Below are 25,694 nucleotides of genomic sequence, written 5' to 3'. Positions count from 1 at the left end.
GAAACATGAGTTGTGACAAGTATTAGTAAGAAAGAGGTAGAAATACTGTATGATTTCACATGTGGAATTAAAAACAGTCAAGCTCATAGAAGCAGAGGTAGAATGGTGGTTGCCAGGAGTGAGGGGATCAATGGGAGGAGATGGGCAGATGTTGGTCAAAGGGTACAAAGTTTCAGTTGTGCAAGATGAATAAATTCTGGAGATCTAATGTACATCATAGTGACTACAGTTACTATATACAAAGTATAACAGTACTGCACGGTATACTTGAAATTTGCTAAGAAAGAAAGTGGTAACTATGTGAAGTGATGGATATGTTAATTAGCTTGATTTTGGTGATCATTTAATAATGTATATATATCAAAACATCAAGTTGTACACATTTAATATATACAATTCTTCTGGGTCAATTATACTTTATTAACACTGAAACAAAAAGAGGGCTATATAAGGTGTGAAACAGGTTTCCACGGTATTAACATTTAAAAACAATTAGGCAGTGGCTACTTTACATTCTTATTTCATTCACAGAAGCGAAATCAGCAGGAAGGTAAAACCAAGAAGGTGAACACAAGGTCAGTAATCATCTTACACCCTTATCAAAGGTACCTTTGACAAGTAAGGAGCAGGACAGGTAATTCCAGGGTATTAGTCTAGCATGTTATATACTGAAATATGGTTAATCATGCTATAAGAAAAAAAAATGAGAATTTACAAAAACAGATATTATATGGTCTAAGCTTTCTGGTCCACGGTTTTTTTTTTTTTTTTAGAGATAACTATCCTGATGGTGTTTGGGATATTCAGAATCCATGCTATGGTATACATTAGTCTTCTATTCTTGGAACTAATCTTTGGGGATTAAGAAATGTGATAGTATAAAAATTTCATCTTAAAAAACATTTTTAATTGCTTTGTTTTGTGTAAGAGGACATATAAATAATTGTAGTGCACTAACTCAATGTGTTTTCTCATTTTGCTTTGCTGTTGCCAATGTTTTCTGTCTCCATTTCATCTCTTCCCATTCTCTTTCTCTTTACCTTTTCATTAAGAAAAATATCTAAAAATATGAAAATAGACATACATGAGTATAATCAGCCTGTAGGTATCCAACACCCAGCTTGAACAACTGTAACTCATAGACAATTTATTTCATTTATTCCTCCTACTCAAGCCTCTCAACCACAATTATCGTCTTGATATAAATCCCATATATCATTTAGCACGTAGATATGTATCTCTGAAATAAAATGACTTGAAAAATATAACCATAGTACAACTATCACACTCAATATATTAACAATAATCCCTAATATAATTAAATATTCAGTAAGTGTTCAAATTTCTATTATTTCACATGTTACCTTCTCATCCATCTCTCCCAATATACTGCATGCTCCATAAAAGTCAGGACTTTGTTTTACTTATTACTGTTTCTTCAACGCCCAGAACACTGTCTAGTCCATAGCATTTTCTCTAGTATCAGCTGAATAACAGATCCATTTATTCAACAAATATTTTCTGAATACCTACTATGTATCAGGTATTATGCTGGGTCCTGGTTAAGTTGCCTTACTACCAATGGAGGAGGTTGAAAGGACTTTTGGGCAAACAGCAAGGAAATTGGTTCTGGTAAGAGTTAGCTATTTTTTTGATCTTTTACTAATAGGGTATTCTTTCAAATTTTGCATAAGTTGAAAGAGGTAAGGTGATTTCTAAAAATGTCTTTAAAAGTTATCAATATAAAAACATTTATACAAAAAAGCAATTATGATGAAGTTTATATAGAAATAATAAACTTTGTGATAATTTTTATGTAGAATCCAAAGAGGTCAGATGAGAGACAATGTCCTCTGTCATTTCCACAGTTAAGGAACCAAAGCAGATGAATGAATATGAAGATGATACAGTGAAAGTTTCATTTCTACTCTTGGCCTCCATTCTTAGTCCCTTTTCTCTCAATGGGTTTGGTAATTTTTAATGGTATGTGGGCCACTCAAGGGGTATATGAAAAAAAAGATATGTTAATATTTTCATGTACAATTATAAATTTCTCTTGTCTCTTTTGTTTTACTGTCAAATGTGATTCTAACAAAATCTCAGAGGAATAAAGGAAAGGAAAATAATTTTAATGTTTTAAAGTATACATTTTGAATAGAAATGACAAGAAAAATAAATATTTCCCAAAGTCACAAGATATGTCAGCACAACAGAAGTCAAGGCAACTTCTGCTCCATTGCTGGCTTTGTTTACAGCTCAATAGCAGATTTTTTTTTTCTCTCACACGTCTAAATCATATTTTCCTTTTCCATTTTCCTTTGACTTTTGTTTCCCTTGTTGATCATATGGATCACAGCCTTGTCTAACTCAATGAAACTATGAGCCATGCTGTGTAGGGCCGCCCAAGATGCACGAGTCATGGTGGAGAGTTCTGACAAAATGTGGTTGTTTGGAGAAGAGAATGGCAAACCTCCTCAGCATTCTTACCTTGAGAACACCATGAACAGTATGAAAAGACAAAAAGATAGGACACTGAAAGATGAACTCCCCAGGTAGGTAGGCGCCCAATATGCTCCTGGAGAAGAGTAGAGAAATGGCTCCAGAAGGAAGGAAGAGGCTGAGCCAAAGCAGAAACAACGCCCAGTTGTGGGTGTGTCTTCTGGTGAAAGTAAAGTCCAATGTTTGTAAAGAATAATATTGCATAGGAACCTGGAATGTTAGGTCCATGAATCGAGGTAAATTAGAAATGGTCAAACAGGAGATAGCAAGAGTGAACAATGACATTTTAGGAATCAGTGAACTAAAATGGACTAGAATTGGCAAATTTAATTCAGATAACCATTATATCTACTACTGAAGGCAAGAATCCCTTAGAAGAAATGGAGTAGCCCTCATAGTCAACAGAAGAGTCAGAAATGCAGTACTTGGGTGCAATCTAAAAATGACATAATGATCTCTGCTCATTTCAAAGGCAAACCATTCAATATCACAGTAATCCAAGTCTATGCCCCAACCACCAATGCTAAAGAAGCTGAAGTTGAAGAGTTCTATGAAGACCTGTAAGACCTTCTAGAACTAATATGAAAAAAGATGTCCTTTTCATCATAGGGGACCGGAATGCAAAAGTATGAAGTCAAGAGATATATGGAGTAACAGGCAAATCTGGTCCTGGAGTACAAACCGAAGTAGGGCAAAGGTCAACAGTTTTGCCATGAGAACATACTGGTCACAGGAAACACCCTCTTCCAACAACACAAGAGATGACTCTACACATGGACATCACCAGATGGTCAATACTGAGATCAGACTGATTATATTCTTTGCAGCCGAAGATGGAGAAGCTCTATACAGTCAGCAAAAATAAGACTGGGAGCTGACTGTGGCTCAGATCATGAACTCCTTATTGCCAAATTCAGACTTAAATTGAAGAAAGTGGGGAAAACCACTAGACCATTCAGGTATGACCTAAATCAAATCCCTTACAATTTACAGTGGAAGTGACAAATAGATTCAGGGGATTAGATCTGATAGACTGCTTGAAGAACTATGGACAGAGGTTTGTAACACTGTATAGGCGGTGGTGATCAAAACCATCCCCAAGAAAAAGAAATGCAAAAAGGCAAAATGGTTGTTTGACGAGGCCTTATAAATAGCTGAGAAAAGAAGAGAAGCGAAAGGCAAAGGAAAAGGAAAAATTTAACCATCTGAATGCAGAGTTCCAAAGAATAGCAAGGGGAGATAAGAAAGCCTTCCTCAGTGATCAATGCAAAGAAATAGAGGAAAACAACAGATTGGGAAAGACTAGAGATCTCTTCAAGAAAATTAGAGATACCAAGGGAACATTTCATGTAAAGATGGCACAATAAAGGACAGAAATGGTATGGTCCTAACAGAAGCAGAAGATATTAAGAGGTAGCAAGAATACAGAAAATATCTATACAAAAAAGATTTTAATGACCCAGATAACCATGATGGTATGATCACTCACCTAGAGCCAGACATCCTGGAATGTGAAGTCAAGTGGACCTTAGGAAGCATCACTATGAACAAAACTAGTGGAGGTGATGGAATTCCAGTTGAACTATTTAAAATCCTAAAAGATGATGCTGTGAAAGTGCTGCATTCAATATGCCAGCAAATTTTGAAAATGAAGCAGTGACCATAGGACTGGAAAAGGTCAGCTTTCATTCCAATCCCAAAGAAAGGGATGCCAAAGAATGTTCAAACTACCACACAACTGCACTCATCTCCCATGCTAGGAAAGTAATGCTCAAGATTCTCCAAGCCAGGCTTCAACAGTACAAGACCTGTGAACTTCCAGATGTACAAGCTGGATTTAAAAAAGGCAGAGGAATCAGAGATCAAATTATCAATATCCATTGGATCATTGAAAAAGCAAGAGAATTCCAGAAAATATTTTCTGTTTTATTGACTATGCCAAAGACTTTGACATGTGTGAATCACAACAAACTGGAAATTCTTCAAGATATTGGAATACCAGACCAGCTTACCTGCCTCCTGAGAAATGTGTATACAGGTCAAGAAGCAACAGTTAGAACTGGACATGGAACAATGGACTAGTTCCAAATTGGGAAAGGAGTACATCAAGTCTGTACATTGTCACCCTGCTTATTTAACTTATATGCAGAGGACATCACGCGAAATGCCGGCCTGGATGAAGCAGAAGCTGGAATCAAGATTGCCAGGAGAAGCATCAATAACCTCAGATATGCAGATGACACCACCCTTGTGGCATAAAGCAAAGAGGAACTAAAGAGCCTCTTGATGAAAGTGAAAGAGGTGAGTGAAAAAGCTGGCTTAAAAGTCAACATTCAAAAAACGAAGATCATGGCATCTGGTTCCATCACTTCATGGCAAACAGATGGGGAAACAGTGGAAAACAGTGAGAGACTTTATTTTCTTGGGCTCCAAGATCACTGCAGATGGTGACTAAAGTCATGAAATTAAAAGACGTCTGCTCCTTGGAAGAAAAGCTATGGCCAACTTAGATAGCATATTTAAAAGCAGAGACATTACTTTGCTGACAAAGGTCTGTCTACTTAAGGCTATGTTTTTTTCAGTAGTCATGCATGGATGTGAGAGTTGGACCATAAAGAAAGCTGAGCGCCGAAGAAGTGATGCTTTTGAACTTTTGTGGTGTGGAGAAGACTCTTGAGTATCCCTTGGACTACAAGGAGAGCAAAACAGTCAATCCTAAAAGAAATTAATCCTGAATATACACATTGGAAGGACTGATGCTGAAACTGAAGCTCCAACACTTTGGCTACCTGATGTGAAGACCTGACTCATTTGAAAAGACCCTGATGCTGGGAGAGATTGAAAGCAGGAAGAAAAGGGGATGACAGAGGATGAGATGGTTGGATAGCATCACCGACTCAATGGATATGAGTGTGAGTAAGCTCCAGGAGCTGGTGAAGGACAGGGAAGCCTAGTATGTTGCAGTCCATGGGGTCGCAAAGAGTCGGACTCAACTGATCAACTGAACAACAACAATAAATCCAATCACTTGCACTAAAGCAAAGTTTTCTTATATGTAAGATATTAATATTTTGCAATGGAGACAAAAGGATTTTTACAATTTCTTGAAACAAATACAAGTTATATCTTTTAATGGTCTTTTGACAATCTCCTTTCAGGCTATAAGCTGGACTTTGTCTCCTCTCCTAAAACAATACATTTATAATAAGTGGCACAGTGGTAATGAATCTGCCTGCAATGCAGGGGAATGTGGGTTTGATCCTAGGGTTAGGAAGATTCCCTGGAGAAGGAAATGGCAACTCTTGCTGGGAAATTCCATGGATAGAGAAGCCAGGCCGGCTACAATCCATAGAGTTGCAAACAGTTGGACACGACTGAGTGAGCACACACAAAGAAAAGCCCTACATCTTTTTGTTTTGTGTTGTGGAATACTGAGTGCTTATAACTGGAAGGATTCCATTACATACCCATATAGTTTTCACTCTGCTTTGAATTCCAGTCTGAACCTCTACATACTTGACTGACATTTTTAATACTAGTGTCCCATGAGCACTTCAAACTCAGTATATCCCAACATCATTACATTCCCTCCAAGCCTACTTTATTTCCTCTTCCTTATCTGTTAAAGGTATCGGCAACCTCCCCAAAACCAAACCTGAAAACTTTAAGGTGATATTTTACCTTGGCTCCATACTCAATTAGGCACAAAACTGTGTTAGTTCTGTGATTAGTCCCTCTTTTCCATTCCTCAGCTCATATTTCATTTTAGACCCCAATTACTCTTGAATTAGTCCCTCAGTGGTTCTTGCATTTTTAGTTCTTCCCGTTCCATTTTACCCAGTACCCTGCTCCCTACATGGTAACATTATGGAGGACCCTTAGGAAATCCCCAGTAACTGTTGTGTAGAGATATGTTCCTTCGTAGGGTTACTGCCCTTCAGCAAGATCTGTGGATTTCTTATAAGGAATAGCTTGCTTATTTATAGTCAGTCAGGGTAATCTGTCGTACCTAAAAGTTCTTATTCAAAGTTTCATTTCGATAATATTAAGGCTAAAGTTTCTTTGAATTTTGAGAATGACAAAAGAAATTCATTTTAGACTTATACTTGCTTATTCTTTAGGTTAAAGGTTAATGAGAAGGTTGTTCTTTAGTATCTTAAATAAGGTAAGAGAAGATAGTGACAGGATGTTACCAGATGCCTTGAGTCACATAATAATATCAGGGAGGCCATTTCCTGCAATCTCTTGAAAGTTGCAGAGCTTTGGCTGTCAGTCTCAGACAAACCCTTCTGTTGTCTTTTCTCAACAGCCATTTGAGCTTTGCTGATACTGGGGCCTTAGAAACTATTTAGACAGTGGGAGACTGCAAGCTTAAGACAGAAGGTCAGCTAAAGGTAGAATCTGGATAGAATCTGGCACTGAAATAGACTGGGAATATAGGAAGAGTGAAATTCTTTAACTGGTCTCTAGTTCTTGGTATTTGAAAATTTCAATTTCATTGGGAACATGGGCAAAAGAGAGGGAGACACTTAAAAATAACTTTCCAAATGATTTTCTAAATTACAGCTGAGAATGTTACTTTCCTTCTTTAAAATCTCTAATAGCTCCCCACGGCTAAAATGTAAACTCCCTAGCATAGCATTTAAGGCCTTCTATGACCAAATACCCCACTATCTTTCCAGCCTTATCTGTGGTTAAAACGCTCTTCAGAGAAGCCCTGTGCTTTCTAGTCAGCCTGTGTTATTTTCTTTGCCTGGAATGTTCCCTCCTGACTACGCCTTCCTCTCAGCACTTCTCCTTACTGAAATCCTCCTGATAATTCAAGATCTAGGTCTATTATCACCTTCCCCATGAAACTTTAGGAATCCTTCACTTAACTTGAAGAAATTCCTTCCTTCTCACCGATTTTCTACAACTTTAACTATAAATCTCATAGCAAATGCCGTATTCCATTTTTGAGTTTTAATCAGTTGTATATGTGTCTTATCTTTTTAATTAGAATTTTTTCACTTCACACATGTCTTATCTTAATTAGATTGCAAGTTTTATATGGCCAAAGACTGCCTTTCTCATTTCTGCTTCCTCATAATAGTTTCCATCATGTAGACACTCAATGTTTGTTGTCTTAAACTTGTAGTTGATATTAGCATTTTTTTTCTATTGTCTTCTTTTTACCAATTTCTATAAGTGCATTCTGCCTCCTGCGAACTATTATTTTTAAGATGTTCATTCTTAACTTAGTCATTAATTTAACCATCAGATATTTATTGAGTGCTTGCTACTTGAAAGGCACTATGCTAGGGGCTGGGGGTATGACAATGAATACAGTGTAATCCCTGTCCTCAGTGAGCTTGGAGTTCAGTAGTGCACAGGTAAGTGGACAGGTGACTACAAGGCCATTTGATAAATGCTACACAGAACCATTATTGAAGGTCGTACAAATTGTGCCTGACATGAGAGAACATGGAAAAGAGGTAAGTGAAGCATGAAATGTAGCCCCATCCTCTCCGATCCAAGTTTTGTGGCCTTACATAGTGCTGTGTTCCTAAATGAACATTTATCTAATGCACACAGAAATTCTGTATATGAGAGTAGTCTCAATGCCACTATAAGAGTAAGTAAAATATTTTCTATGAGCACTTGGAAAGGCTACTTAGTTACAGACTTGAGGAATTAAGAATGAATTCTATGAAGAAATGCTATATGAACAGCTTTTCAAGACAAAAGGGTGAACAGAAATAAGAATGCTTCAAATAGAGAGAAGTACAAACAGACAGTTAGTATGTAAGGAACTATGAGTAGTTTAATTATGGCTGGAATCTACAAGCAGTGAGAGTGAGCTTGGAAAACAGAATCCAGTTCAAGAAAGGCCTTATAAACTATGATTAGAGTTTGAATTGTGATGGTAATGGGAAGTCATACAGGCATTCTGACAATGATCAGATACCATTTCACAAATCTCATTGCTTGTAGGGTGGAACTGGGGGAAGAAGGTTGCTACCAGGTAGGGACAGTGGGAAACTGTAGTAGGTTAGGCAAGAGATTTTGATCTCAGGGAAGACACTTTGGAAATGAATATGAGGGAATTTCAGACCTACTTAACAAGATGATAAGACAAATAGTAATTTTCCGTAAAGTTTATTCCACCAGTAAAGAAGGAGAGAAAATTCACTATTTCAATCAAACAGGCTGGGTGGTATGGAGGAAGGTGTAGAACTTTGTACTGGACAGCACAGAGTTTGAACAAGGGTTCTATTAATACCACTGGTTAGCTGTGGGATCTTAGGTAAGTCACTTAGCCTTTTTGGCCTTAGTTTCTTCACCTATTAAATCTGTAATAATAATACACTTTACTAGTGTACTTAAAGTGTTGTTGAGAGGTTTAAATTCGATATTACATGTGTAAGTGCTTGATTCATACTAAATAGTTTCTATAAAGCTAGTCTCCTCCTTTTCTCCTCTTTCCTTTCCCCAAATGATCCTTTAATAGGAAAGCCATTTACAACATCCTGCAACTGTACAGATTCAAACTTAAAAAAGCAGAGTTCTTCCCATATGGAATGTAATGTAGGGCTTCACAGTGCAAATGGTGAACTGTTTATGTTGGAGCAGTAATTTATACTAGTGACTCTTCTAGTTTACTGGGTCACATATAGTTTTGGCAATCAGAAGAAAGCTTATGAACCTATTCTCTGAAAAAAATATATTATACAGCACATATGTATATAACACTTTGAACAAAATTTTAATTAATTCAAAGAATTTCTAAAACTCATGAATTCTAGCTTAAAATTTTTCCTTTACATTAATTCATTTAATTTAAAAATTTATGATCGTTAATAGTGACCTAGTATTTATACACAAGGCAAACTGGGATCCTTCTACAGATTTACAGATTAGTGTTTAAAACAGCTTATACTTTCAAATAACTTCTCTTAGGAATGGCTATGTGGAAGTTTTCTGAAAAGCTGACATTAAAGAAAGAGGGGGAAACATTTTGGATATGATATAAAAGTTTGTTTTTATGACATAAAAGCATACTGGCTTGTATTAGAGGATAAGCCTCTTTTGGTAAAATTCCATCATCTAATACCATCAATGTATCAGGAGCTCTAATGAGTTTTGTGGCACATTTTCCTATGATCTGCAATACTGGGGACCAGAATTTCAGCAACAATCATTTATCCACTTCTGTTTATACTAGACAACTGGGAACAGTAAACCCATACTGCGTCCAAGGCACTAGTCATGTTACACACAGTACACCATACTCTGAAAAGGAGGTACACAATAAAAACGCAGATTCAAAAGCAAGGGCTGTGATGGGTCACGGCCAAACCCCAAACTTTGTAGGTCAAGAGGGAGGGTGAATATGGTTGGTTTCTCATTCAGCCACACATTCCTGTGGTAAGGAATAATTAATTAAATGGCAGGCTACAGAGAGCAGGTTTAGGTATACAGAATAACACATACTAAGACAAAATAACTTTTGTCCAGTGACAGGTCATGAATATAGTGCCAGAGATCACAAGATTCAGATAATGACTTGGCAGGTTTTTTTTTTCTGGAAATCGGAAATGAGCTCCCTCTGTTTTTTAAAAAATTGCTTATATACATAATACATCCAATAAAAATGTTAAAAAACCAAAGTCTGGGTTAGGTGTTTTAGGGTTCCCATTACTGCAACTCCTACATTGCTTTTCATTTTTTTTTTTTTTTTCTTTTTTTTTTTTTTTTTTCTTTTTTTTTCACCTACATTGCTTTTCAATTCACACAGTTTTTGAAAGGTTATAAGAATAGGGATTCTCAGGACAGGTTTTATTTTAGTTCATGGGCTTTTTAAAGTAAATTATCCTCCATCGCTTAACAAATGTAAAGTTATATAGAAGAGTTTTCACTGTTACTCTTAAGCCTCATATGATGTCTAGTGTCTTCAAGTTGCATTAATATCTAAACTGTTTCTTTATAATCTGATATAAACCCACAGACCAAAAAAACTGCTGACAAAAAGGCAAGGAAAAGGTCAGGAGAAAAGCCAAGTTTAACCATAACCAGTGCTTACAGTTCTAACAAGACCAAGAAAGAATTCCTTACATATTTGGAACTTATAAAGGAGATTCACTTCCTATTTTCAAACTGCCTAACGTACAATTAAAGAGAGACCCAATATATTTTTTGACAGAAGGTTCCATACAAAGTAAAGGTATTATATTAGTTGGACAAACTAGACAGATACTGTCAGGAACTAGAGAAATTTACTATAGGGATGACACATACGCTGAATTGGTTTCAGGAGTTTTCAGAATCACACTTGGAGGAGGACACTCTCAAATGCCTGAGGCCAAAAGCTAAGGGAAAAGCTTGAGCAGAGAGGAAGAAAGGAGACGGAGCTAGAGAAAAATGGAAAAGGCAAGGGCTACTAGCGATTATCTCAGTATCACAAACCTTGGTTTAGCTTGGTTAAGGGATCCAAAAAGTAGTGGCGTGGGACTGGAGGGCAGGAGCCTCCAATTACTGCAATATAAATTAACTTCCAACCCGACATCGAAAGGTCAAATAACCTTGCCCTCCAGGGCACTGTAAATGAACACAATTGGAGAATCATCTTATTTTTAAAAACAGTTGCACCAGTATGCCTTGCTTATTATAAATCTGCTTATTTTCACTTGAAAACAAATGCCACATTTTAAATTTAATCCTTACATGTCAAGGATAGAAAACAGCTACACACAATGTTTAGTCATAGAATTGCCACAAAAATCATCTCTTGTCTAGGCTTCTGAATCAAATGCTATTCAGAAGTGTTTATGTTTTGCTATTTTGTTTTGGTTTTAAAGAAAAGAATAATAACACACATGGCTTATTACTGAAGATGGCTCGTATGTTCTCAGATGAATATTTCTTCTGATGACAAAAGAAAAGCACTGATTTCATGCCAAGAGGATATCCAAAGGGTTGTTGACAAGTCAAAGTGAAATGCAAAGATTCCTTCAATTTCTTTCTTAGATAACTTTTTGATGTGGTACACTAGCAGTCATGAAATCTTTATGGTCTTATAACCACTAAGTATAATCTAGATAGAGAGTATTTTTAGAGTTTCATGTGTTTCATGAAACATGACTAACATAGTAATATGATGTACTGCTGAAAGGACTCACTGAAAGTTAACACTGACTGGAGTGTCATTTTGCTCTGGTCAATGTTGTTGGCTATTTTCCTGTCTAAGACTTATCACTAGTTTGAGTTGGATCCCACTGCATTATTTTCCCACAAAGGAAAAAAGGAGACCCAGTAATGCTTTAAAGCATGTTGCTGTGTTGTCATCATTCTTGCTAAACATTATTATGTACTTCTAGGAAAGAAGTGGATTCACCATGATGTTTTGTCAAGCTAAGATGTATAAGACTTTGACCTTAGGCTGGGGGTAGGACAGTGTGAGTAATGGTTGCTAAGAGAATCAAAACAAATCATACATTTGCCCATGGATAATATTAGATTAGTGCTTAAAATAAAAATTTCTGTTAAAATTGAGTAATCCACTCTAGGATATAACAATGAACTTTCCTGAGGATATGGATGGTAGACTACCTCTGCCTCTCCCTATTGATTTGAAAAGCTATTGCCTTAATTCTCAGATTTACATACTAGCTCTCTGAGATTAATTCAGGATGTTTCCTTGTATGCCCAGGGAATCTAATTCTAGTTTAACAATCGAAGATGCAATTTCTCATGTGAGTTTCAAAGACATGATTATTTCTGCAAGAAGACAAGAGTGAGACCTTGCCATGTTTTTCATTTAAATGCGACACAAAGCTTGAATTGACTTTACCCTTCTTTTCATACAGGGGTCTTCGTACTCCCATAAACCCCAGCAACAGAGGCGGCCTGTTAATGCTTGGCTTGTCAAATGCTTGCTGACTATACAGCAGCAAGGATCAGCACAAAATCTGATCCACCCTTGAACAGCAGTATACATTTCAGAGACTAGGGATTCCACTCACTGGAGACTATCTGAATTTCCTTGATGCTGACAACTTTGTTCACAAAATATCTGGAAATGCTTGATTCTATCATGGTTCACTGCTTTATTTAACCTGAAGGTTAAGGTGAATTAAAGATTACTGACAAGTGAGGTTTAGTAGGACTTAATTCTAGTATGAAGACGCCTCTACATAGAATACTAATTAAGCTAAGATCTTTGTAGTCCTCCTTTTTTGTCCTATTCTGAGGGGGGTGGGGGTGAAGAGTAATGTTTTATCCAGATAAGAAAAGTCAGATTCTAAAAGTTTTTTGATGTATTTAATGTGGGAGCAAGGTCAAAAACAAAAGCCTTATGAAGTGGTAATTGTAAAGAAGCTATCTCATAGCAAAAGGTTGCTAATCAGTTGTAATTACAGGAAATAGTTCATGAATACATAATTAAAATGGAATCATATATCTTCTGATTATAGTTTCCCAGGTACATGAATAAGTGATATTTCTCAGATCTGTTCTGTCTTCTATGTGACTTTAGACAATACATTCAATACATCTGGTCACTGTAGAGTACTTCCTTCATACCTGTATTACAAAAAATACCCTAGTCCTAACTGCTATGTCAAATGAGTGATTTAATACTGTCATATTCTAGATAAGTGGTTCATTTATTCTCTCTTGCAGTTGTTCAAAGATATTTTGCTAGTTGTAAATCCACTACTGAGAGATTTTTCTTTTACTGAACTATACTTGATTTCATTTGATGAATTTTCAGTCTAACTTTATTACTAGGTTTTAACAGCAGATGTAAAACTAGAAAAATTATAATCAGTGCCTACTGTTTTGCAAACAGAAAGTTCCCAAGTCCAAATCATAAACATTTTGTGTTTGACATAAAATCATAAACATCTGCAAAGATAATTTGTAACCATACTAACTAGAATTGGTACCTCTGCTATCTTTTCCCAGTATTCAACTATGGCTTTCTTAATCTTTTCAAAACAGGACTGTGCCAGTTGCAGTGCATTGATTTCAGCTTAGAAGAAAAGCTGCTACTTGTTTAGAAATCACTGTTTTGGTTTTGATACACACAGAGGAAAAATATTAGACCTGATCAGAACAGCTTTTATGAAAGATCCTCACTACTGTTTGACCAAAAATTGTAGAGCTCATACGAACTGGGGACAGTGGGGGTATCCTGAAGATAACAAACTCTAGAACTTAAAATCAACATAAAAAATTTATAACATAAAATTTTCCATCTTAATCATTTTAGGCGTACAATTCAGTGGTATTAAGTATATTCACAATGCTGTATAACTATAACTGTAATAGGGAAGAGTCTATTTTGACTATTCCATGCTAGATCTGTGTCTTTGGCAGCTTTTGTTATTATAAACACACAAAATGGCCTGCCTCAGAGAATCCTGCCCCTCTGCCTGACTGTTAAGCTGAAGTGCCTTTGTTCAGAACCCTGTGCACCTGTAGATGGCAGGAAGGAAGAAATTAACATGTCCCCCTGCCTGAGGCTTGCCATTTTAGGAGATACTTAGAAGATTAAATGGCCTTTTTACTTTGCTTCCTCACCTCCTCCCATTTCTTATCCATAAAAGAACCTGGCATCCAGACCCCAACAAGATGGTCTTTTTGAGACATTAGTCTGCCATCTACTTGGTCAGCTGGCTTTCTGAATAAAGTCATATTCCTTGCCTTAACACCTCATCTCTCGCATTCACTGGCCTCGCGTGCAGTGAGCAGAGCAAGCGTGGACCCAGTAACGTGACCACTGGTCATTTCCATTTTTTTTTTTTAAATCATTAATGGGAAACTCTGTACCCATTAAGCAATAAAAAATCCCATTCTCTCAGTCCTTAGCCCCCTTGTAGTACAAATTTACTTTCTGAATCTATGAATTTGCCTATTTTAGATATTTTATGTAAGGGGAATCATAATATATATCATAATATATTTGTCTCTTATGTGTTTGTCTTATTTATACTATTTTTGAAGGCTCATGGCAAATAGATGGGGAAACAATGGAAACAATGAGAGACTTTATTTTGGGGGGCTCCAAAATCACTGCAGATGGTAGCTGCAGCCATGAAAATAAAAGATGCTTACTCCTTGGAAGAAAAGCTATGACCAACCTAGACAGCATATTAAAAAGCGGAGACATTACTTTGCCAACAAAGGTCCGTCCAGCCAAAGCTATGGTTTTTCTAGTAGTCATGTATGGATGTGAGAGTTGGACTATAAACAAAGTTGAGCACCAAAGAATTGATGCTTTTGAATTGTGGTGTTGAAGACCCTTGAGAGTCCCTTGGACTGCAAGGAGATCCAACCTGTCAATCCTAAAGGAAATCAGTCCTGAATATTCACTGGAAGGACTGGTGCTGAAGCTAAAACCCCAATACTTTGGCCACCTCATGTGAAGAGTTGACACATTGGAAAAGACCCTGATGCTGGGAAAGATTGAAGGTGGGAAGAGAAGAAGATGACAGAGATTGAGATGGTTGGATAGCATCATCGATGTGATGGATATAAGTATGAGTAAACTCCGGGAGTTGGTGATGGACAGGGAAGCCTGGTGTGCTGAAGTCCATGGGGTTGCAAAGAGTTGGACACGACTGAGTGACTGAACTGAACTGAAGGCTCATTCATGTTGTAGTGTGTATCAGAACTTCATTCCAAAGTACATTATATGTATATACCACACTTCGTTTATTCATTCATGTCTTGAGGGATATTTGGGTTGTTTCTACTTTTGGACATCATAAATAATGCTATGAAAACTGGCATACAAATATCCTGTTTAAGTCCATGTTTTCAGTTCTTTTGGGTATTTACCTAAGAGTGGAATTGCTTATTATACGGTAATTCTATGTTCACATTTTGAAGGAACTGCCAAACTATTAAACTGTTTTCTACATAAGCTACATTACTTTACATTCCCCCCGCCCCCCCAAGCCTTGCACCTGGGTTCCAATTTCTCCAAGTTCTTGCCAACATTTGGGTGCAAAGTGGTATTTCACTGTGTCTTTGATTTGAATTTCCCTACACGGAGGATGAGATGGTTGGATGGTATCACCAACTCAATGGACATGGGTTTGGGTGAACTCCAGGAGTTGGTGATGGACAGGGAGGCCTGGCGTGCTGCGGTTCATGGGGTCGCAAAGAGTCAGACACGACTAAGCAACTGAACTGAACTCAGTGACAAATGGTGTCAGGTATCTTTTCATGTGCTTATGGCCATTTGTATATCTTCTCCAGAGAAATGTCTAAAATGTCCCAAAATTTGTGCATTTAAAAATTTGATTGCCTTTCTTTTGTTGAGTTGTAGGAGTTGTTAGTGAACAGAAATAAAACTAATGTTTGTGTGTTGATTTTGTGTTCCAATAATAATCTTTTATAGATACATAATTTACAAATACTTTCTCCCATTTTGTGGGTGGCAAGGATTGTTGGCCACCATCAGAAACAGGATAAGACGAAGAAAGATTCAACCCACAGCCTCAGAGGGAACACGGCTGACACCTTGATTTCAGACTTCTAGCATCTAGAACTATATTGTAGAAAGCCACCCAGTTTGTATTATTTTTAATGGCCTAGGAAACTAACATATGTTCATTTTTTATACCTTTTATTTCTTTTTCTTGCCTAATTGCTCTGGTGAGAATTAACACAAATCCTTCTCACACCCGTCCAACAAACTGAACAGGAGAGAACCCTTCTTAACTCATGCTACAAATCAGCATCATTCTCCTGTCAAAGTCAAACAAGAATATTGCAAGAAAAGAAAACTACAGACAAAAACCCTTGACGACTACTGATGTAAAAACTTCAACAAAATACTAGCAAACTGAATTCAGGAGGCTACTGAAAGGATTATGTACCATGACTAAATGGAATTTGCACTAGGAATGCAAGGATAGTTAAATCTATGGATATCAATCAACATACCACATTCATAGAAGAAAGGGAAAAATCATAATTACAATTATCTCCACTGATGCAGAAAAGGCATTTAATAAAATTCAACACCATTCAATGATAAAATACTCAATAAACTGAAATAGAAGAGAATTTCCTTAATGTGACAAAAGCTATGTATGAAAAAAATCCAACTAACATCATATTCAATGGTGAAAGACCAAAAGCTGTTTCCCTAAGGTCAGGAAGAAGACAAGGATGCCTGTTCTTGCCATTTCTATTCAAAAAAGTATAGAATCTACTTTCTTTCAATGTTTCTGCGGAAGAGTGGGAGATGAGCACTGCTCACTCTGCCATTTTGCTGATGTTACTCACAAACTCTAGAACTTTTATACTATCATCATATATAAAAGAGTACTTATCAAATTCACATATATGCAAATTATACACTAGTGGAAAATAAAATTAATAGCTGAAATTAATCGAGTGCTTACTATTACCAGGCTGTATACTGAACCCCTTATTGCCTAATCTGCAATCTTTTCAACAATGCCATGAGGTAGGTATTTCCCCCCTCTTGTAAAGGAATCACTGGTGACTCAGGGAGGTTAAACCATGTGCACAGTTTAACAGCTAGTAAGAAACAGAACAGAGCAGCTAATATAGTCTGACTGAAAAATCGTACATTTAAATAGCATCCTTCTAACAGTCAGGGTTCCAACAAGTCCTCAGGATAAATTGAGGGATTTTAACTTACAGTAAGATTAATTACAACATTATGGAATGTAAGAGAACCATATAGGATGATGTAGTAACCCCGCAACTACCAGAAAGCAGAGCTGTTGCCACCCCTAAAGCTAATGGGACCAGGTGCTGGAAAGTGAGTATAGAGAAGGTTTATTGTAAAGAAGCGTTAACCTTTAGTAGAGGAACACTGAAAAACTGAGACAACTTTGAGGGGAGAAACCAGGGGGATAAATATCCTGACCTCCTTCCCTCCCTCCCCAAACTTGTCAGAGGTCCCCATTAGCTCAATAACTGGAAGCCAGAAGACATGGAAGTCTGCCGTCTTGTGCAGAGAGCAGGGTGAAGAAGTGTGGAGAATGGATCTACAATGGGAGGTAGGGTAAGTAAAAGATATCTAGTACCATGGATACATAGCAGAATTCTAGCAAATATGCTTTAAGTTGAGATGCCTCCAACTTAAGAGGAGGGTGAGGGGAGAGGAAGCATTAGTAAAGTCATACAGATCTATATAGCAGACAAAAAGATGATGGAACAATACAAGCAAAAGAATATCAAAAGTTCTCTTTAGCTCCAAGATGAGAAAAATTATTAAAAGTACATCTGTGGACAAAAGAATGTCATTAGCCATTTCAATAAACAAAGGATGTTGCAGCCATAAAACCATCAACCACTGATGGTGTACGGTGAAGGCAATTACAGATGGAGAAAAGCAGGATACTGGCCCTAGATAGTTAAGATGCATATCAAAGGAATAATTTCAATAAGTCCAGACTCTTGCATCTTGCCACACATAGAAAGGTACTAAAATCATTAGTACCACTGAGATGTCTGTTTTTGTGATCAGCAGTAATCTTTTGATGTTTGACTATATTTTTTCTCCCCCTTAGCAAAAACTCTATATCCTGGCTCCTCCCTTCCCTCTTTGGAACATTCCCTAAGAGCTGAGAGGCTGTATCTCCAGCTTAAGTTCTCACTAAGTCTGCTGAATAAAACATGATTCTCAAATTTTAGATTGTGCATTTTTTTAGTTGACACATCTCTATACAAATATTTAAAACTGTTCCTCAAAAATTACTTTCTGACATTGGATTGAAGCATTAATAGCTAAGCATACAATCTGTTCAGTCACTTATCTGCAAGTATGAATAATCATGTAGAGTCTGAGGAAGAAGGAACTACTATGATAGCATCTGGTTTCTGATAAGGAAGACACTGGCTAATTTGTTAGGAATGTGATGGTGCTTTATACCATTATTATCATATATTCTTATTACTTCATCTAAATAGTCTTGCTTCCAGATTTCCTTCATTTGTTGAACTTTTAAATTTATTCACATTGTGATACACACATTTCACAACATGACATATGATCTATAGTTTATTATTTAATGAAAGAAATGAGTTACCCACTTATTGGTATATATGTTTTGACCTTTATGATAAAGTAAACTTAGAATAAACATAAGTCTAGAGATTAATACAATGAGTGGGCTGTTTGGAGGCATTTGACACATTTAAGAAGATTCAGTTATACAGGTCCACTTGATACCATCTTTCAAATGGTTAATGCTTTCTGAAAGTAGAGCCTTAAGCTTGTTAGCACTTAGAGCATAATTGGGAGGAACTATTGTGATCCATAAAAAATTAGAACAAGTCTACTTTGAAAAAACAGGGCAAATGGCAGCATTCAGACTCAAAAGACTTACTTGCTCACTAACTTAAGAGTATGGCCTTACAGTCATATAGACCCATGTTTTAGTCCCGGCTCAGACACAAGCAAATTAGATAAACTGCAAATCTAAGTTTTCCTTGTACATAAAATGTGTAAATAATGCCTCCCTCATAGAACTGTTATGAAGAATAAGAAAAGATAACATATAAAAGGACTTGTCACAGTGCCAAGCACACAATCACCAGTCAGTAATTGGGATGATTATCACTGTGAACATTTCTTCCTGAAAGTTTCCTTGGCAATCCAGTGGCTAAGACTCTGTGCTTTCACTGTAGGGGATGTGAGTTATACCCCTGGTCAGGGAACTAAGATTCTGCATGCCTCATGGTGCAGCCAAAATATAAAATTATTTTTAAAAGTCCAGCTCATTTGGAGTAATAAAAAACAATTCTTCCTAAGGCTGTGTATTATGTGCAACCCAGAAATATGTAATTCTGAATACTATTTCTGTGAGTTGAATGTATTGATATGCATTGTAATGGAAAATGGATATTTTTAATTGGAGTGATATGGCAATATGGATTAATGTAGTAGCAGCAATATTGGGTAATAGTAATAATAATAATAATAAAAGCCAATTTACATAAAAATAATTGAGATACCAAGGCTTCAGTTCTAAAATGTTCTCAGTTACTTATTAAAATTGCACATATAGCCATTTATTACACTGACTTTCTCTGAAATAGGTATATTTAGATTCCCTATCAGGTACTAGATACAGTGACAAAAAGAGAGATGAGTAATTTAAGACTTATATAGTTATTATCCACCCAGATATTTCTTTAGTTTGGTCAATTAAGCTTTTTTTTTTTTTTTTTTACCAAGGATGACTTTAATTTAGTGTCAAAAGCCAATACTTCTGAAACAAGATTATTAGATACTTAAAACAGCCTATGACAACAGTGTTAAAGTTCTCACTTGACTACATTTCCATAGATGTCCTTTCTGGATTATTCAGTTTATTTACATAAGCTATCTTCAGGGAGCAAACTATTTCTGCTACTTTTTCAGGAGCAGATTCTTCTGTCCTTTTAGAAAAAGGGCCTGTCCTGGTTCAATGCTGCCTCCATCTAGATATGTCATTTTAAAAACAGCTTTATAGAGCTCTGATCGACATACAATAACTTATACATATTCAAAGTGTACATTTTAATGTTTGACTGAGGGATTTCTAAATAAGTACATTTGGCTCTCATAGTCCATGTAGCCTCTAACTTGTCTTTTATGAAAAATAAAGGCTGATGTTTGGTAGAAACCAACACGATACTGTAAAGTACGTATCCTTCAATTAAAAATAAATAAATTAAAAAAAATAAATGTGAAGTTTTTGACATCCAGAAACTACTCTGTTTCATGTTTCAAAAATTTTAAGAACATAGCCAGAAGAGAGCAAAGCCATTTTACTGTTTCATATACTCAATTGCTGCAAGTTGATCTCCTTCCCAAATTCTCTATTACCATAAAGCTTTGAGCCTGTAAGAAACAAAACCCACAAATCCAACAAATTCCATCATGATCAGCTTTCAGAACCACCAATCAAGTCCCACTGTTTTTCTCCAATGAAAGGAGCTGAATTTACTTCTTGTAATTTCAGAAAACAGTTAAAAAACAAGACATCAAAACCAAAACAAAACATAGTAGGCTATCATTTGAAGTTTCCCAAGCTTAGCATTGATCCTAATGCTGTACAGTGAGGAAAACAAGCTTGAATTCTTTTACGGGGAAAAGGTAGACAATCTTTTTGATGTAAGAATATAGAGAGATTCAAAGCTCATTTGATTTGCAACCAGCTCCTGAAGAAATGACATTTAGACAACCTGTTGCAGTCGGCAGGTAAATAACTCATCATGAGGTCCACACGACATTTCTGCGTACACTCACCTCTGCTGTGTGCTTTGCTACATTCCCCACGATGACAATGACTTTCCCTTTGAAGCTTTGGAGCATGGCCGTGCAAGGTCCCTGGGTAAGCTCCCCTTCAGCAGTGAATGCAGTGCTGAATGGGATGTTGATGCTGCCTGAAATGTGACCCCGAACAAAACTGAGAAAAAAGGTTAAGGGAAACATTTATTTGTGTGCAGATTTGAATGTGTGAGAGAACTCACAGGGAATTAATTCTCAGAAGAGAGTACCATTAAAATCAAACAGAAATGGAGAGAAGACTTGAAAATCCCCTGAACAGACAAAACCAGTTTAGTCATACAAGCAAAGATTAAATTTAGCTTGTTTTGCAAGACAAGCGAGGCTAACTTGACCTGGGTCACTTCTTGTTTATGCCTCTGAAAATCGTAAGTGAAACTTAAACTGTCTCCCTAAATTGATGTTTGATGCTCACTAACCATTTCCCTTTCATTTAAGAAAATTCTAATATTATAACCAGTCACTGAAAAATAGTCACTGCTGCTTTTTAACAATATACCTCTGAGCCTTACTCCATTTTTTGGCTCAACTGCTCCTGGTTTGCAAACTGTCTTTTGGTGTGTATACAATAAACTTCTATTAATTACTACTTTATTAATTAACTTTTATTAATTACTACTTTAGTTATTCATTAGTTTCACTTCTTTTTTTCCCCTGAACTTCTGACAGAAAGGAAAAAGATTAGCCAAAGGTGTAAATGAGACTTTCTTGATTAAACGAAATATTGTGAAAGTGATCAGAATGCAGCAAATCAATGGCAATCACATAGGTTGTACAACATTCATGGCTTTCAATTCATTATTACTATTATTACTACTACTGTGATTATTTTAAAGTTCTATTACAAAAGAGTGCAATTAAAAAGAGGACTCTTCCTATAGAGTCTATAGAGAAAGATATTATATCAGTCACTTTTTTAAAAAGCATAAATTAACAACTACAAAAACTGCTCTGAAAGAGATGTATCTGATGCTTTGATAGGACCTGTCAATTTGAGGAGGACAGGGAAGGTTTCCACCAAGGAAATAAGTGACGGCTGAGGTAAAATTTGAATAACTAATAAAAGTTAGGCAACAGAACAGAATACAGGTGGTATAGGGTGGTGGAAGGGACAAACATTTCAGGCAGAAATGTGAGGTGTGTACTGGGGAGGCACATGACTAATCAAGAGAAAGGAAGGAAGGCCAGTATAGTAGAATGCAGAGAGCAAAGATAGCATACTAGCCTGGAAATGAATGCAGAGGCCAGATCATAAGGCACCTTGCAGATCATGTTGTTAAAATTGGTCTTTCTCCTAGAGCAATGAAAATCAGGAAGTATTTTAAGCAGATAAGTAACAGATCACATTTGCACTTTGGCAACAAGTTGGAGAAAGGCTAGGAGAGTGAATGTGAAGGTTAGCTTGTGAGACGTCTGTCTAGGCTGTATCTTGTCTCCTCCTTATAATCACTGATGATGATCATGAAGAGATGTTTATGTTTAATAGAAGCATCTCCCCCTAAACTTCCACTTTAGATATATTCTTTACAAAATAGAAAAGTCACAGCATTTTAAAAGGTTATATCACAAGCAATGAATATCTGCCCCCCCCCCCAACAAAAAACTAATCAGTCATTGCTCTAGAAGGGCAAAAGTTATAATTATTTATTGACATGTCAATTTCTCTACTGCCCAAGTTTGTAGGTTCATCTTTAGGGTATTACTTCTCTGTTTCTCTCAATCTCTCTTTTTCCCTCATTAACACAGAGAGGAGAAATTTGAGGCTCCTACTCTCAAGATAGATGGTGGAGGTTGAACACATATCTTAAACTTCTAGTCAGCTGTTATTTCATTTTTCTTTAAAGAGAAGCATTTGGCACTAATAATGAGGGAAAGGATGTAAAAAGTTCTGGAAAATGAAGTGAGAAATAGAATAAATATCATTCCAGGTACACTGTTTAGTTAGAATATTCTAGAATGAACAGAGAATTTATGATCATAGGCAGATCACCCTTCAGTTTCATCAGCTCTAGTTTTTTGAACATTTACAATGACTCAGTATTTAAAGTATCGGCTTCAGTATTCATGAACAGAAATGACTTTGTCCTCAGCATATAATTACTACAATAGCACTTTAATCTTTAATAAGGACATACCTTAAAATAAAAACTTTTGATTTTTCTCAAACTGTGAACAGGACAACTCAACTGTTTTTAGCAAAGGAATCTGCATCCGCCAGCCTGAGTCAGCTGCCAGAGAGAGTTTCTGTGTTTATCGAATAGCCAGTGTCAACCATGGACATTTTTCCTTTTTAGTGTTTTTTCAGTAGCAAACACAATACAAATCTATACTAGTTAAATGCTCTAGCAGACACGTTTGCATTGCCTGCCCAAACCCTGCTTTCTTGTTTGAAAGGACCTCAGCCCCTGACCCTGATGAAAGGATGAGCCTAGGCTGTCATGTTTGAGTCAGGTGACGCTGCCACAGTCAAGACTGACAGGATAGTAGGGAGGGCAAGGGTGAGGGTGGATGTCTGACACAGGCTGAGCCAACTAGATTCTCTCTCTTCAAAATCAAAGATAAAAGACAATGCTCAGACTGTGTTAAACTTATTTGAGTGCCTTCTCTACACATAATTTATTCAGCCACATGTTAAAGAATTAAATAAAATTATTTATTTTACAAGATAAAAATCTATAAATATTTGGTTTAAAAAAAGTACCCACCTGTATCCAAATACCCAATATCTAATATCTGTATCTAAAATCATAGACAAGAATCTAGATGAGTTTCTGGGTTCAATATCACCAATTTATTATGGGCTTTTAAAGAAGATTTTAGTCCAAGTTGCCTTTTAGTCACTATGTCATAAATTTATCATTCTAGAATTTGCTTTTGTGCTTTATGGTTTAATGTTTAAAAAAAAATTCACTAGATTAAATGTTAAAATGCTGACAAAGTATGATGGCAACAGAGTCCTTTGGGTAAGAGAAAAGTTAGAATACAAAATACAAAACTATTTCAAATTTTTTTAAGACTATTTTAACATTTTGGACAATAAGACACAAAAGAAAAAAAAATCTTAAACCACACTAAAAACCCATTTTTAGTTTAGTTCAATCAAAAAATCCTGGAAAACATATAAAAGCACTCATCCAAGAACACTCTTGTCATAAAACTTATAGTGCAAATAAGATTGGGTAAACATGGATGCTTGTAGACAGAACGGTCAAACCTCTAAATAGCTGTTAACCGTGTGACTGGCAAATAGCAGAGGTGAATGAGACTGGTCTAGTTACACATTAATACATTTACAATGAACACTCTCTTCTTAAGTAAGCTGGACAATGAGACAATTTTGGTTATTTAAAGATCTTGTTTCCTTGGTAATTATTTACATTTCACTGCCTACAACATAAATTCTCATATGACGCAAACATCATATGATGAAGTAGAACTTTTTTAAGGCAATTTCTAAACACATGAGAGGCTGTCAGACTGTATTGTAAAGGCAGGTAGTCAAAGATTTTTTAAAATCTTCAGTCTTTCATAATCATAATAAAGTATTAGGTGTTTGAAAAATGAACAAAAAACAGATTCTGTATATTCTGTGTTAATAGGACAAATTAAGTACAGTGAAACACAAGACGATTTCTGACATATAGTGACTCTGATTAATCCTGGGCACAACATGGCAAGGAGAGCAAAATGATATAAGAATACACTGCGATATGCACTTTCTTCATATTCTTTTATTTCATTGAACTGCAGTGGAGGACAAATATGTGTAAGTTCTTTAGCTGACTCATTGGAAAAGACCCTGATGCTGGGAAACATTGAAGGTAGGAGGAGAAGGGGACAAGAGAGGATGAGATGGTTGGATGACATCATTGACTCGATGGACATGAGTTTGAGCAAGCTCTGGGAGTTGGTGATGGATGGGGAAGCCTGGCGTGCTGCAGTCCATGGGGTTGCAAAGACTTGGACACGACTAAGCAACTGAGCTGAACTGAGAGACGAACATGCAACAATATATTTTTTAGAATTGTGACTGTTACTTCATTGCTTTCCTCATATTCTAGACAAAAATTTGAATTCACTGCATTTGCCTGTTGCATTTGGGCTTCCCTGGGGGCTCAGGTGGTAAAGAATTTGCCTACACTCAAAGAGGTTCTATAGTGGGTGTACTACCCAACAGACACTATACTATTTTACAAACAATAAACTTAAAAAGTCATGTATCTGGTTTAGAAACCAAGATTACAGAAGCCCAAGTATTTATGTGGTAATTAGCCTCAATCATATATACATCTTGATAGTGTACTTATAATAATGTCCACCATAATTTTAAGATTGGTTTTGGCAAAAAACACAATAAAAACAATGGCACACATAAACACTAGCTATTATCCTTTCAGTGTTTATAAGACATTTTTGCTATTAGGATTTTCAATGATGAATTTGAAGGAGTTAAAAGATATAAGACATGATTAAAGAAGCTGATAGGAATTACAATGAAATCTCTTCTATGGAATAGCAGTAGCTATAATAACACAAAAGCATCTGATTACTATAGCAGTCACTGGGTCAGGTGCGTTTGCACCTTAAATATTTTTGTGTATGATAAAGGAGTTGGGTTATTAGAACAATATTAATAGGTAAGGATGATGTGTATTATCTTGTACATTTCTAAGATATGAAGACTTTCTTACAAGTCACTCTATATGATGGTACAAGAAGATGAATCACACTTTAATGAAGAATGCAGAAAAAATATCAGTTCTAAGAATAATATGGATACACGATATAGGTAAGTTACATAGGCAAATTTTCATATTCCAGAAAAATTCTTTACTAAAAGATTTAAAAATTCCTTTAAGTAATTGATGGTTCAAAATTCAGTACAGAAATA

The 25,694-nt window shown here is 36.2% G+C and overlaps 1 protein-coding gene across 3 annotated transcripts in view; it reads right to left on the bottom strand.

The window, feature by feature from the left end:
- The window catches only part of TBCK (TBC1 domain containing kinase), a 195,072-nt gene that overhangs the window by 6,218 nt on the left and 163,160 nt on the right, over positions 1–25,694 (bottom strand). For all 3 annotated transcript variants that reach the window (XM_043870827.1, XM_043870829.1, XM_043870828.1), the window contains exon 25: positions 20,765–20,924. In XM_043870827.1, the coding sequence (XP_043726762.1) occupies positions 20,765–20,924 (160 nt within the window). The remainder of the gene's footprint in view (positions 1–20,764; positions 20,925–25,694) is intronic.

Source organism: Cervus elaphus, chromosome 17 (genome assembly GCF_910594005.1).
Source record: "Cervus elaphus chromosome 17, mCerEla1.1, whole genome shotgun sequence".
NCBI classification, from domain to species: domain Eukaryota; kingdom Metazoa; phylum Chordata; class Mammalia; order Artiodactyla; family Cervidae; genus Cervus; species Cervus elaphus.
Note: the sequence above shows the minus strand (reverse complement) of the source record. Positions and strands in the feature narration are given on the sequence as shown.